This window comes from Zalophus californianus, chromosome 16 (assembly GCF_009762305.2).
Source record: "Zalophus californianus isolate mZalCal1 chromosome 16, mZalCal1.pri.v2, whole genome shotgun sequence".
NCBI classification, from domain to species: Eukaryota; Metazoa; Chordata; class Mammalia; order Carnivora; family Otariidae; genus Zalophus; species Zalophus californianus.
The window spans coordinates 14,870,209-14,884,309 of NC_045610.1; the positions used below are offsets into that span (position 1 = coordinate 14,870,209).

Genomic DNA, 14,101 nt, shown 5'->3' on the forward strand with positions numbered 1-14,101 from the left:
GGGTCAGGTTGCCCAGAGGCCTGGTTGGGGGTAAGCTGAGGTGATGATGCCCAGGTTCCAGGAATTACTTCATCCTTAGCTTTAGAGGTCAGGCATCTCACCTAGTTTTGTTTTTGTTTTCTTGATAGATTTATTTATTTAGTTAGATGAAAGAATGTGAGTGCATGCGAGGGTGGAGAGGTGCATGAGGGAGAGAATCTCCAGCAGACTCTCCGCTGAGTGCAGAGCTGATGTGGGGCTCAGTCTCACAACCCTGAGATCATGACCTGAGCCAAAACCCAAGAGTAGGATGCTTAACCTTAAGACTGAGCCACCCAGGCGCCCCCTCACCTAATTTTTCTAAGTACCTCTTCTTTTTATTTTTATTTTTATTTTTATTTTTTTTTAAGATTTTATTTATTTATTAGAGAGAGAGAATGAGAGAGAGAGAGCACGAGAGGGAAAAAGGTCAGAGGGAGATGCAGACTCCCTGCCGAGCAGGGAGCCCGACGTGGGACTCGATCCCGGGACTCCAGGATCATGACCCGAGCCGAAGGCAGTCGCCCAACCAACTGAGCCACCCAGGCGCCCTTTATTTTTTTTTTTTTTAAGATTTTATTTATTTGACAGAGAGAGATAGCGAGAGCAGGAACACAAGCAGGGGGAGTGGGAGAGGGAGAAGCAGGCTCCCTGCCGAGCAGGGAGCCCCATGTGGGGCTCAGGTGGGATCATGACCTGAGCCGAAGGCAGACGCGCTTAATGACTGAGCCACCCAGGCGCCCCAGTACCTCTTCTTTTTAGTACTAGTTTCCTGACACTTCCCTTCCCCTCCCTCTGTGGAGAGTCACGGTATGGTGCGTGGGTACCTAATTAGTGTGTTCGTGTCCATGGTGCGTATGGGGAGAGGAGGTAACTGATGAAGTGATCTCGAGCCGTCCCACTAAGATACCAGAAGAAAGCAGCTACTTAGAATCAGAGTTCAATCACAAGACCAGTCTGAATGGATCAGGGCAGAAGTGACCTTTCATTGAAGCATTTTGTGTATTCCCTTGGTTCTGGTTAGTGCAGCGTGGCCCTTGGGCCCCTTTATATTTCTCAGTTGGAAACTCAGGACACTTCCTATGTCTTTTGGCACCAGCTGCTATCTTACAAACCAACACTGGGGTAGGAACTCTCATCCACTCCATTTTTGTAGTGAGTCTTAAGGTTTTGGCACAAGGTGGGTGGTAATGGGCAAAAGGCAGCTGTGGACAGGGGTCCCTAGTTGTGGCCAGCAGTCTTTGGGAGGAGTCAGTTTGGGTTTATCTGAGCCTTAGGGGACAGGGGAGCATGGTAATGAGAACCACATGGTACCACATATTTCTTCGTCTTGGATCCAAGATGGTAGGGGTGGGAGGATGAGAGAGGGATGTGGGGCCTCCCACTGTGGCAGCCGTGGGTAATTTTCTGCTGCCTCTCCCTGACTGGGGTGTTGCTGCCCACACCTCCCCACCCCCAACTACGTCCTGAAGCAGTCAGGTCCTTGACCTGCACAGCACCAACCAAGGCCCCTAAGCCAAGAATTCAGCTGGGAGACTTTTCACCTTCTTCCTTCTCACTGTCGTCTTTCCTGTTTATTTTCCAAATTGCTGCTCTGCAGCCGAGCACTGCCTGTTGGCCAGAGCTCACCAGCGCTGTGGGATTGGACTCAGGCAGTGGGCTCAAGTGGCCAGCAGGGCACTGGGGGAGGAAGTGGGGAGCTGGAAGAGCCTCCCTGTGCGTCTCCCATGGGCAGCGCTAACCTCGGAGGCGGCCCTGAGCAGCCCTATCACATCCGGTGCTTGTCTCTGCAGCCGGGACCGGAGGATAAACTATCAGAGCTGTGGGGCAGTGCATCATTCCTCTTATTATTTTCTTCTCTGCAGATGGGGTCGTGGAAAGTTCAGTTCCTTTTAACCCTCGAAGTTCTGTTTATTCTACAGCTGGTAGCCTGAATGCCGCGTTTCCCATTACATCACAAAGGGGCTCAGGCAGATCTCTGCACAGAAACGTGTTGCAACTGTTTATTTTTTTCCATATTTAAACATTTCTGACAGCCAAACTCAGCTGAGCCAAAAGATGGAGCTTTGTGAATGAGTCTGGTTGTCGGTGTCTGCAGAGAGAAGGCTTTAGAAAACTCTCGTCCCTCCGGTGATTCTTCCCAAACATGTTCTCTTTCCCGGGCAAAGCCTGTGAAGCAAGTTACTTCTGCAGTACACGTGTGTTGATTATGTGCCGTTGTGTGATTAATGGGGCTGTGTTCCGCCTGGTTCCCAGGACACTCTTGAAAACAAGATGTTTCATTTCATTGCCTTTTCCTAGTGTAGTGATTACAGTAAATAAACCAGTGCAGGCTCCTTCCACCTGGAGCCAGTCAGAGAGTCCCCACACCCCTACTCCACTTTCTCCCCCAGCATCACCTTCAGTGGCATGTCCCTTGAATGCCCTTTTTTCTGCCATCTCCCAAAGGCTCCTAGACTGCGGAAGAAACAGATTACTTAAGGCCGAGGCCCCTCCCTAGCAGATTTGGCTCATGCGCAGTAGCTCCTCTGGGAAGATCCCAGGATGGAGCTCATTCGGAGCTCTTTGCTTCTTGCCTCTTGCCACTCCACCTCTTGACCCTAATTGTAAAGCTTTTCTTTGTAACTCTCCTGTGCAACTCACTCCTTTTGAAGTACGACATAGGTACAAAAGCTGGGACAGTCCCAGGCAAACCAGAATGGTTGGTGACCCTGTATCTAACCTTCCACAAATGAAAGAGAGGAGAGGGAGTGGCTGGCCAAGGGAGCGCTGAGACTGGTCTATCTGCTGAGATGCATGGGAAGCTTTACTGTCCTGGGATGATCTTAGCAGGCCAGGAATGAGGTTTTTTAGATGGGGGCTGGGAGTGTTTAATTCCAGTATAGTTAACATACAATATTATATTAGTCTCAGGTATACAATATAGTGATTCAGCAGTTCTATAGGTTACTTGGTGCTCATCATGACAAATGTACTCTTAATCCCCTTCACCTATTTGTGTTAGTTTGTTTTCCTGCTTAGATGTAGGAAGAGATTTCTAAAGCATCATAAGGGGAAAAAAACCCACATGACTCTCTTCATGGCTTCATGGTGTGACTGGCCCCTCTCGCTGTATGGGAGGAGGGGAGATTGGCGCTCTGTTGCTATCTTGTGGCATATACTTGGCTGGACAGAAGTGGGGGAATTCTGGGAGCTGCCTCAGGCACTGGGTGTCTAGAGTGTTTGAGTAAGTGTCTCAGGCACACTGTCTGGAAAGGTGACAGGACCTGCATTAGGCAACTGATTCTCTAAATTCCTTTTCCTCTCTGGTTAGGATTTTAAAAACTCCCCCTAATCAATTTCAACTTTGCATAGATGGACACTTGCCCACCAGATTGCTGCCATGGATGCAGTTTTGTACCCTAGCTTTTTGGGTAAGATTTTCTGGCAGTTGCCAACCATAGACAACATTTGCCACCAGTACCTCCCTTCTCACAAGAGCTTAAAATACTTTAACTGGTCCCTCTTTAGAGCTGTTCTTCTTTCTGACCTTATTTCTCACAGGGTTGCTATGGATGTGTGGTCGATGCTGGCTGATTTCTGTAACATATTGACTGCGGTGAATCAGTCTGAGGTGCCACTGTACAAGGACCCGGACGATGACCTCACCCTTCTTATCCTGGAAGAGGATCGGCTTCTCTCAGGCTTTGTCCCCTTGCTGGCTGCCCCTCAGGACCCCTGCTACGTGGAGAAAACCTCGGATAAGGTCAGCCCCAGGCCAAACATCCCTCCCCATTCACCCCTCCTCTTAATTCTCCAGACTTTTTTTATTCTTGGGAAGTTTTCTGTGCAAACGGAACATGATTAAGTCATTGAGAAGGGTGTTAAGGGAAAATATCGACCTTTTAGCCGCTGACATCCAGCTCTGTGTCCTGAAAAAAAGCCCTCTCGACTTCCTTTGGTGTGTGTGTGTGCTCGCTGGCATGTTGTGTATACGATCATTTCCTCACTTGTTTAAATAGTGCAGCTTGTGTTGGCAGCGCTCTCACTCAGCTCCAAATGGTTTGCATCATGCTTGAAGCACCCTCCTTCCTCCCCCCTCTCCTCCTTCCCCCCAGCCACAAAACTCTGCGCTAGGAAAACAGCCAGGGCTTTTTCCCTTCTCTAAGGAGGAGAGTGATAAATAGGTGACTAGAGAGAAGCAGACACCATGTGTTAACTTACAAAAAAAGCTTTTAGGAATATGAAGCATTCCCCGCTGCCTGGTTTCTATTTTTCTTCCTCTAAGGACTGTGTTTTAACCTGAACGTTTTTCTGGTCTGTTTATAGAAAACAAAGCTCGTTGCCTGTTGCCTGGTGGGGACTATGGAACTCTTAGTCTCTGCTTAACAGTTGGGTCTTTGGCCAGGTGTGGAGGGTAGGGCAGTCTGCTCTGCTTCATGTTCCCATGTAGCAGTTGCTAGGGTGGGGAAGTAGCACCCATACACCCTGGGAACAAAGTCTCCTGTGCTGAGCTGGGGAACCCTGTGTCTGACTTCTCTGCAGAGTTGTTAACATCATATCCCCTGGGGAGGCCTTTGGGGAAGAGGCCATAAATGGCTTCTTAGGTGGAAGCCTTTTGACCTGGATGAAGTATATAGACAGACATAGGTAGATGGCTTTTTTTTTTTTTTTAAGACTTATTTATATGTCTTAGGGAGAGAGAGAGAGCACGTGCTAGCAGGGGGAAGGGGCAGAGGGAGAGGGAGAGAGAATCCCCATGTGGACTCCCGCTGAGCATAAAACCGAACACAGGGCTTGATCCCAGGACCCCGAGATCATGGCCTGAACTGAAATCAAGAGCCAGCTGTCTAACCAACTGAGCCACCCAGGCGCCCCAGGTAGATGTTTTTTAAAAAAATGTCAGATAGTAAAAACTAAATCCCAACCATAAACTGCAAATATGAAAGAGATTGTACTGAATAAAAAATATTGCTATATTGAAGATTTAAAATGTTTAAACTTGTTCTTAGTAGAAAAGAGTTAATATACTCATTAGACAAGTAAAAAAAAAAAAAATTTAGCCACAGTCCTTTTACCCAGTGGTAACATCACTGTTATTTTTGCTAATCGTAATCATATTTAACTACTAGTATACACACTTTTAAATATAAAACTGAGAGTCATTATACAGACTGCAATCTGCTTTTTTAATGTATTCTTATATGGAATCATTTTTTAAAAAAGATACTTATTTGAGAGAGAGAGAGAGAACAAGCGGGAGGGGCAGAGGGAGAGGGAAATAGAATCTCAAGCGGACTCCATGCCGAGCACGGAGCCCAACATGGGGCTCGATCTCAGGACCCTGAGATCATGGACCTGAACCAAAATCAAGATTCGGATGCTTAACCAACTGAGCCACTCCGGCACCCTATATGGAATCATTTTTGATTATCACTTTGTATTCTTTTGTATGCCAAGATTTCTTTAACAAGTCTTTGCTTTATTGAACCAAGGGACTATTCTCAATTTTTGCACTACTGTAAACAGTGACGTAATTCCTCATAGAATTTTTGCATAGATTCCCCTTGGTTAAACATATTGACTTATCAAAAACTCTTCCTCTTTGGATGTGTTAATGACTAATATGGATCTTGGGAATGTGAGAGCCTCTCTCTCCTAAGAGGAATACTCATTTTATGTTTTTCCAATGAAAAGTTAGAGTGAAATCCTGCTCTTCTAGTGTCAGAAGGGGATAATAATGGGGAATTATAGTATGTGAGGCTGAGGATAACTCATACAGTGTTTACGTGTTGTGGAAAATGGTCAGTTAGAAGAGAAACTGGATAAGCGTGGCTTGGGCCAGGGGATCCTAGTACTGTTCCTCTGTGACCACAAGGTGAGTTTGACTCTGGAGGGTACTTTTGGGAGTCAGCTACTGGCTTAGCTGCCTTTTGGTGCAGAACAAGGAAGGAGTCCTAACCAGCTTCACACTTCCTAACCCCTATCTCCTCATCAACTCTCCCGGCGGCAGTGTCAGTATGATACGTGTATGTGATACAGCATATGGTACACTGCAGCATATGATAAGTCTATGATGTGGCCAGAGAAGAATACAGAGCCAGCAGTCCATGCCCTCAGCCTGTAGTAGTGGTTCACAGGCTACCCCAGGGCAGTTGTAGCTCGTGGCAGCTCGAGACTAAGGTAGGTCTCCGCCTCGAGGACTGTGAAATAGGTATGTCAAACCTAACATCTCCAGATCCATACTCTCCCCTAAACCTGGTCTTTCTTTATTCTTCCCATCTTGGTAGATAGCAGCTTTGACTTTGGGTAGCTTATATCAAAATTCTTGGGGTTATTGGCTACTCTCTTTTTCTCACACCTTCATATCTAATTCATCAGCTGTTCATGTCTTCTTTACCTTCAAAATAAATGCAGATACAACTCTTTCTTACCACCCCACCCTGGATCAGCTCATTGCAATGCCTTCTGACTGGTTTCTCTGGTTCCTCCTTCCTCCTACTCTCCAGTCTGTTTTCAGCACAAGTGGAATGATCTTTTTAAAACATCAATAAGATCATGTCACTTCTTTTTCAGAACCTTCTGATGGCTGCTTCTCTCACTTAGAGTAAAAGCTAAAGTTTTAACAACATCCTGCAACACTCTCAGTGATATGACACCACCTCTACCCGCCCTTAACTCTGACCTCAGCTCCTACTGCTCTCCTCCTACCCAATATGCTCTAGTCACATTTGCATCCTTGCCCTTCTTCACACAAGCCAAGCACTCATGTCTGAGAGTCTTTGCACTTGCTTTCCCTTTAACCTAGAACACTGTGTCCCCAGAGAGCTGTGTGGCTCTCTCATTCCCTTCTAAATGTCACCTTGTTAGAAGGGTCTTCCCTAGCTACTCTGTATGACATGTTCCCTTCCTTTTCTTTTTATTCTGCTTTATTCTCCATTGCAGAGAAAAATAACATCTCTTCAATATCTGTCATGTATTGGTCCCTGGATTAGGTACTTCTGTATAGTATTTCATTAAGCTCTCCCAATAAGCCTGCCAAGTAGGTATTAGTACCTTTGTTCTTTTGTTGTTGTTGTTATTTTTGAAAGAGGTGACTGAGGTTCAAGAGAAGAGTGAAAAAATGATGATAAAGTCCTATGGGTCATCTCCATGGCTGACCTAGAATATTAGTATGGACCTGTCAGGGGGAATCTTTAGGAACTTTGGCCTTTTAGAAGTCTGAAAAAGATAGATATTTTCTCCAGCTTTTAGTGTTCAGTACCAAGAAATGTAAAATATGTCAAGGACTTGTCAGTAGCAGCAACATGTGCAATTTCAGTGCTGGTCCAGATTGGTCACATGTTTGGTCCCACCTTGATGCCCATTCAACAGGCATTTACTGAGCATGTCTGTATTACACTGTGTTGCACACACAACAAGAGAGATCCAGACTTGTAAGGCAAACATCATAGTTTGGGAGGCAGTTTATGGCGTGTACAAACGTGAGAAGCAATATAAGTTAATTTGAACCTGTAATTAAGGAGGAACTCTTGAAATCTTGTTGAGCTGGTAGTATTCCAATGAAGGCATTGCTTAAGGAGCACTGATTTGGCATTAACATATCATTGTATTTCCTGAGCATGTTCTATGGAACGCTAGTTTTATAGGTTCTTAATTGTTAGGTGAAAGGAAAAAGAGTTTCGTGATTATATAAGTTATGGTAATGTTAAGCAAGGTGGCTCAGTCGGCTGGGCATCCTACTCTTGATTTCAGCTCAGGTCATGAGATTGAGCCCTGCATCATCGAGTTCCCTGCTCAGTGGGGAGTCTGCTCTTCTCTCTCTTCCCCTCTCCTTCTGCCCCTCCCCCCACTCATGCGTGCTCACTTGCTCTCTCTCTCTCTAAAAATAAAAAAAAAGTAATGTTAAACAGAATCCAATACTGCAAGACTTACTAGAGCTTTTAATATAGTGTACTGTGAGAATAGCCTTTGCAGTCTTTCCCAAACTTGCTTCACCCTTGATCTTTTTGATTTATTGAACATCTTGCAGGACTAGTATTCAGCTTAAAAAAAAAAAAACAAAAACCTGGGTATGTGATGAACAAGAGGTAAGAAAACAGATTGCTATTGGAATTATCCAGAAGAAAAATAAAGAGTACAGATGAGGGTAAAAGCAATAGAGTGGAGCTGGGTACATTCTGAGAGAAACATCACAGATGTTGAAACCAATTAGAGCCAACCAGGGCAAAGAAAGTGATCTTAGTTAGGTTCATTGTGTGGCTGCTGGACATCTAAGTTCAGAAGGTTAAGTGATTTACTTACCCAAGGTCATGTAGCTAGTCAGGAAGTATAGGATTAGAACCCTTCCTTTTCTGTAGTACTTTAAAACCTCATGTTCTGGGACTCCTGGCTGGCTCAGTCGGTATAGCGTTGATTCATTCATTCATTCTTTAATTCTTTCCTTCCCTCCTTCCTTCCTTCCTTCCAGAGAGGGAGGGGAGGAGTGGCAGAGGGAGAGGAAGAGAGAGAATTTCAAGCAGACTCCCTGCTGAACATGGAGCCTGACTCAGTGATCAACACAGGAATCGAACTCATGACCCTGAGATCATGACCTGAGCTGAAATCAAGAGTCAGACGCTTAACCAACTGAGCCACTCAGGTGCCCCAGGCATGCAACTCTTGATCTCAAGGTCATGAGTTCGAGCCTCGTGTTAGGCATAGGGTTTACTTAAGAAAAATTAAAAAATAAATTTTTAAACCCCTCATGTTCTAATGATTTGATGTCTAGGATTTGCTTCAAAAATAATTTGTGAATAGAAGTATGAATGAAAAAAAGGCCAAATATTGATCTTTATTACATCTGAATAATGGGTGGGTTAAGTTCATTATAGTATTCTACTTTTGTATGTGTATGAAATTTTCTATAATAATTTGTGGTTAAAATAGAGCCATCCTGAAAGGAAGCAAAACAAATAAAATTCCGTGTCTTCTTTGCCGCATTATAGTGCATAAGTGATTGAAAAAGTAATTGAACTGTAATAATAATGGAGTTAAGCTCTTGCAGTCACTAATCATGTCCCAGGCACTGCGCTAAACTCTTTACATGCATTTTCTCGTTGAAACCCCAACAACCCATACACAGGAGAAATGATGAAAAGGAAACTGTTTTAGGAGAAAGATGTTCAGTTCATGTTGTGCCTTAGTCAATGTAAAAAAAAAACTTAATTATTGTCTTCAAAATCTGTGCATCTGACTGTATAGCTATAGGTGATACTAACCAAGGATCTATATGTAGTCTTTCCTTAGGCTCTAAAGAACTTTCCTAAAGCTCTAGTTATTTAATGGTACTAATGCATTTATGTCATAAATAGATGTAAGCAGTGCTTATTCTAGCATCCCCGGGTAGATTTTTTTTTATAGTTTTCTTTGTCTTCCTTTCCATATTGTCTGACCAAGAATTAAGTGAAGAACTTTTCAATACAATGGTGGGGCTGCTATTGTAAGTCACATTATATAAGTCAGTGTTTTAAGTCTGACATTGTGTCCCATTCATTCTTTTTTTTTTTTTTTTTTTTTTTATTTTTTTTTTTTTATTTTTTTTTTAAGTTTTTTTTTTTTAAGATTTTATTTATTTATTTGAAAGAGAGAGAATGAGAGATAGCATGAGAGGGAAGAGGGTCAGAGGGAGAAGCAGACTTCCTGCCGAGCAGGGAGTCCGATGTGGGACTCGATCCCGGGACTCCAGGATCATGACCTGAGCCGAAGGCAGTCGCTTAACCAACTGAGCCACCCAGGCGCCCTGTCCCATTCATTCTTATAGGCATCTTTGCTTTCTGTCTGGATGTGGGATCCTAGGAAACTTTGCCATTCTTAAATAGTTGTTGAGGTTAAAGATGGGGCTTAAATTGTCCAACTTTTGGAACTCCTGGCTTGTCTGCTTATTTATTTGTTAAATGACATTTTTGGAGTGTTGTTTGTTTTATACATAATTACCCCAAAATGTTTTAAATGGAAAATACAGAAAATCACAAAAAATAAAAATCACCTGCAAACTACCACGTAAAATTAACCAGTGTTAATAGCATAGTTTACATCCTTCCAGTCTTTTCCCCCCTATGCTTATATGTGTATACTTATTCTTTTCTTTTCATAAAATTAGACCATACAGGATATGCTTTGTTCTTGTTTTATGTTTTTTATATACTTATATATAGTATATAAGATAAACATACTATATATATATATATATATATATGTATACATGGGCACGTGCATACATGCCTATGTATATATATGTACACACATACATGTAGTTTTGGGGGAAATACTGCTTTTGTTCTTTGGTGGTATGGAAAATATTTTAAGTCCTACCAGTAACTAATTTATTAAAAAACATACGTTGATCCTCTATTCTCAAAGTATCAACATCAAGAATAGAAAAAAAGCCAAAACTATTGACTCATATTTAAGATATAAAATTAGGACTGCTTACAAATATTTTCTTTTTCACACACTTGCATGTTGTTTCTAAATTTACAATAATCATTTAGAATTAATTTTATATTAAGTGTTTTCAGTGCTCACCATCATACTCTATGGCTTTCCCATTCTTTTTTTTTTTTTTTTTAAGATTTTTGTTTGTCAGAGAGCACAAGCAGGGGGAGCAAAAGACAGAGAGAGAAGTAGACTCCCCACTGAGCAGGGAGCCCGATGCAGGACTCGATCCCAGGACCCTGGGACCATGACCTGAGCCAAAGGCAGATGCTTAACCCACTGAACTACCCAGGCGTCCCGGCTTTCCCATTTTTATTATGTGCTTTGATTCATCTGTTATTCAAATCCAACACTGAAGAATATTTTCATCAAAGATGACCTGGATGTCTTTTAAAAATTAAAGTGAGTTTTAGGGGCGCCTGGGTGGCTCAATCATTAAGCGTCTGCCTTTGGCTCAGGTCATGATCCCAGGGTCCTGGGATCAAGCCCCGCATCAGGCTCCTTGCTCCGTGGGTAGCCTGCTTCTCCCTCTCCCACTCTCCCTGCTTGTGTTCTCTCTCTCACTGTGTCTCTCTCTGTCAAAAAATAAATAAAATTTTTAAAAAAAAATTAAAGTGACTTTTATAAAATATAGTAGTAATATACGTACTCATGCGAAAGAATCAAATAATTCACAAGAATATACAGTCAAAAACCACCCGCCAGGAGTAACTGCTGTTAACAATTTGATATTTACCTTTTTAGACTACTTCTATACTGAACGAAATATGTTTATACATGTATATACCTAAATGATCAAAATGATAGTGTGGTATGCATTCTTTTCCTTACTTTGCTCTTTTCATTGAATGATCCACCAAGGACATTCTTCGTGACTACTTTTGAACACTTGCATTTTGAAATTGTTCTTATTTTGCCCTTGCACATGAATGGCAACTTAGCTTAGGTCAACATTTTTTTCCCCTTAAAACTATAGGCATTATCCCATTGCATTAACGGTTAGGAAAACTTGGAGAAAAGTCTGACTTCTTCCTTTGAAGGCAAACTCTTTTTTTGGTCCACAGTGGGTAACTTACAACTTTTTGTAATCCTAAATTTCAAATTGTATGAGGATTTGTTTAGATGTTGGACCAGAAAAGTTTTCATCTCTTATGTCCTTGATTGTTAATGTTCTGTTTGTTCTATTCTTCACTGTCTTCTACATCTCTTTTTCTGTCATCATTTTAATCTCTTTTTGCTTTGCCTCAGCATTGTCAGAGAGCTTCTCAAGTTTATCTTCTCTGGAATTGATTGAGATTTTTAGAATGCTTATCTTACCTTTTACTGCTTCTAATTCAGTTTTTAAGTCTGCTATTGTGTTGTGTGTTTCCTTACATTACTTCCCTATGTTATCCTGGAACCTTTATATTTTTGCCCACCTTTTATCCAGGTCCGTTTTATCTGTCTTTGTTTTGTCCTTTTTCTTTTATCATTACCTCACAGTGTCTGTGATTTTAAAAATTCAGTTTTAAGACTATCTTCTTCATCTGACATTCCCCACACTCCCTGCAAATATGCTTTGTTTCTCTATCTCTTTCTGTGCTGTGTTCTCCCTTTTTTATGTTGCAGATCTTTTTCATAGGCCCCAACTTGGATTTCTACAATCTGATTCTGGCCAGTTACATTTCTTTGAACAAAGAAAGGTTTCCTCAGGTCTGATATCTGCTCCAAAATAGGTTATGTAGATTCTCATGGGATTCCTCCTTTGTCTACAAATACTATTTAAAAATCTCCTTCTCAAGTCTACAGCTGGTATAAGTTTGTATTATCAAGTCACAACCCTGAAGGGAGTGGGGAGGAGGCCAGGTGATATGCAATCTTAATAAATGAATTTATTTTCTACATTTGCTACTCTGTATATAGTGGAGCTACTACACCAGAGCTAGTTTCCTGTGTCTGATCTCTATTTCATATAAATGATACGACAATTTCCGACCTCCTCACTGGAGCTGTGGCCTACCATGTCAAGAGGAAATTCTACTCTCTGGCCATTTCTCTTTATTTAAAGATTTATTTATTTATTTTGAGAGAGAGAGCACAAGAGGAGGGCGAGAGAGAGAGAGAATCCCCAGGAGACTCTGCACTGAGCTCAGAGCCCAACATGGAGCTCTATCTCACAACCCTGAGATCATGACCTGAGCTGAAACCAAGAGTCGGACACTTAACCAACTGTGCCTGCCACCCAGGTTCCCCTGGCCACTTCCCATTTAGTATGGTATTTTACCCCTGAAATGCTGACTGTGAGTGCTACTGATTTGTAGCAATGAAAAAGCTTCCAAGTGGTGTTCTGCATCTGCCCTATGTCCTCACAATTTGTGGTAGACAGAATAACGGCCCCTTAAAGATGGTCCACATCTTAATTCCTGAGACCTGTTGAATGTTACCTTGCAAGGCAAAAGTGCCTTTCCAGATGTGATTAAGTTAAGGAAGGATCTTGAGATGGGAAGATGATCCTAGATTGCCCAGGTGTGATTAATGTAATCACAAGGGTCCTTTTAAGAAGGCAGGAGTGTCAAGAATGAGAAAAAGATGTGATGACGGAACTAGAGGTCCCAGTGAGAGAGATTTGGAGATAGTACGCGCTGGCCTTGAAGATAAGGGGAAGGACCATGAGCCAAAGAATGCAGGTGGCCTCTAGATACTAAAAAAGACAAGGAAGCACAGAGCCTCCCACAGAGGCTCCAAGAACACTGTCAACACCTTGTCAGCTGACAAAACTGACAACACTCTGTGAACACCTTGATTTTAGGATTTCTGATCTTTAGAACTGTAAGGTAATAAATTGAATTATTTTAAGCCATTAAATTTGTAGTAATTTGTTACAGCACCAATAGTTAACTAATACACCCTTCCAAACTGGAGAATTTTGCCAGGCTCTTTATTGTTTACTTCTCTTGCTGCTTGCTTTTTCTTTTTTAACTTTTTTAGTTATGACATGTACATATGGAAATGCATTAAACAAAAAGACCTGTCACAAAATGAGGAACTATATAACCACCAAGCAGGTCAAGAAATAGAAAACACAAGGATGGTAATTACCAGTTGCATTCAGTTTTTGTTGGGGGTCCTAGCCAGTACAGTAAGACAAGAAAAAGAAAGTATCAAAAGGATGATTGGAGGGGCACCTGGGTGGCTCATTTGGTTAGGCATCTGCCTTCAGCTCATCCTGGGATCGAGCCCCACATCCAGCTCCCTGATCGGCAGGAAGCCTGCTTCTCCCTCTCCCACTCCCCCTGCTTGTGTTCCCTCTCTTGCTCTCTCTCTCTGTCAAATAAATAAAATCTTAAAAAAGCTTTTGTGCTTATTGGTATTACATTTCTTATAAACTGCCTTGTATTCGTTGCCCATTTTACTGTTAGAATGCTCATCCATTTTTTTCTTAATGATTTGTGATGGATTTTTTTTTTTTAAGGATTTATTTATTTTAGAGAGAGAGTGCATGTGTGAGCAGAGGCAGGGGCAGAGGGAGAGAAAATCTCAAGCAGACTCCCCTCTGAGCATGGAGCCTGATGCAGTGCTTGATCCCAGGACCCTGAGATCATGACCTGAGCCGAAATTGAGAGTCAGGTGCTTAACCAACTGAGCCACC

General features: G+C 42.4%; 1 protein-coding gene across 8 annotated transcripts in view; it reads left to right on the forward strand.

Annotated features, from left to right (window-relative positions):
* Positions 1-14,101, forward strand: part of SMG6 (SMG6 nonsense mediated mRNA decay factor) — a 228,349-nt gene that overhangs the window by 109,927 nt on the left and 104,321 nt on the right. For all 8 annotated transcript variants that reach the window (XM_027624846.1, XM_027624852.1, XM_027624849.2 and 5 more), the window contains one exon: positions 3,562-3,763. In XM_027624846.1, coding sequence (XP_027480647.1) covers positions 3,562-3,763 — 202 coding nt within the window. The remainder of the gene's footprint in view (positions 1-3,561; positions 3,764-14,101) is intronic.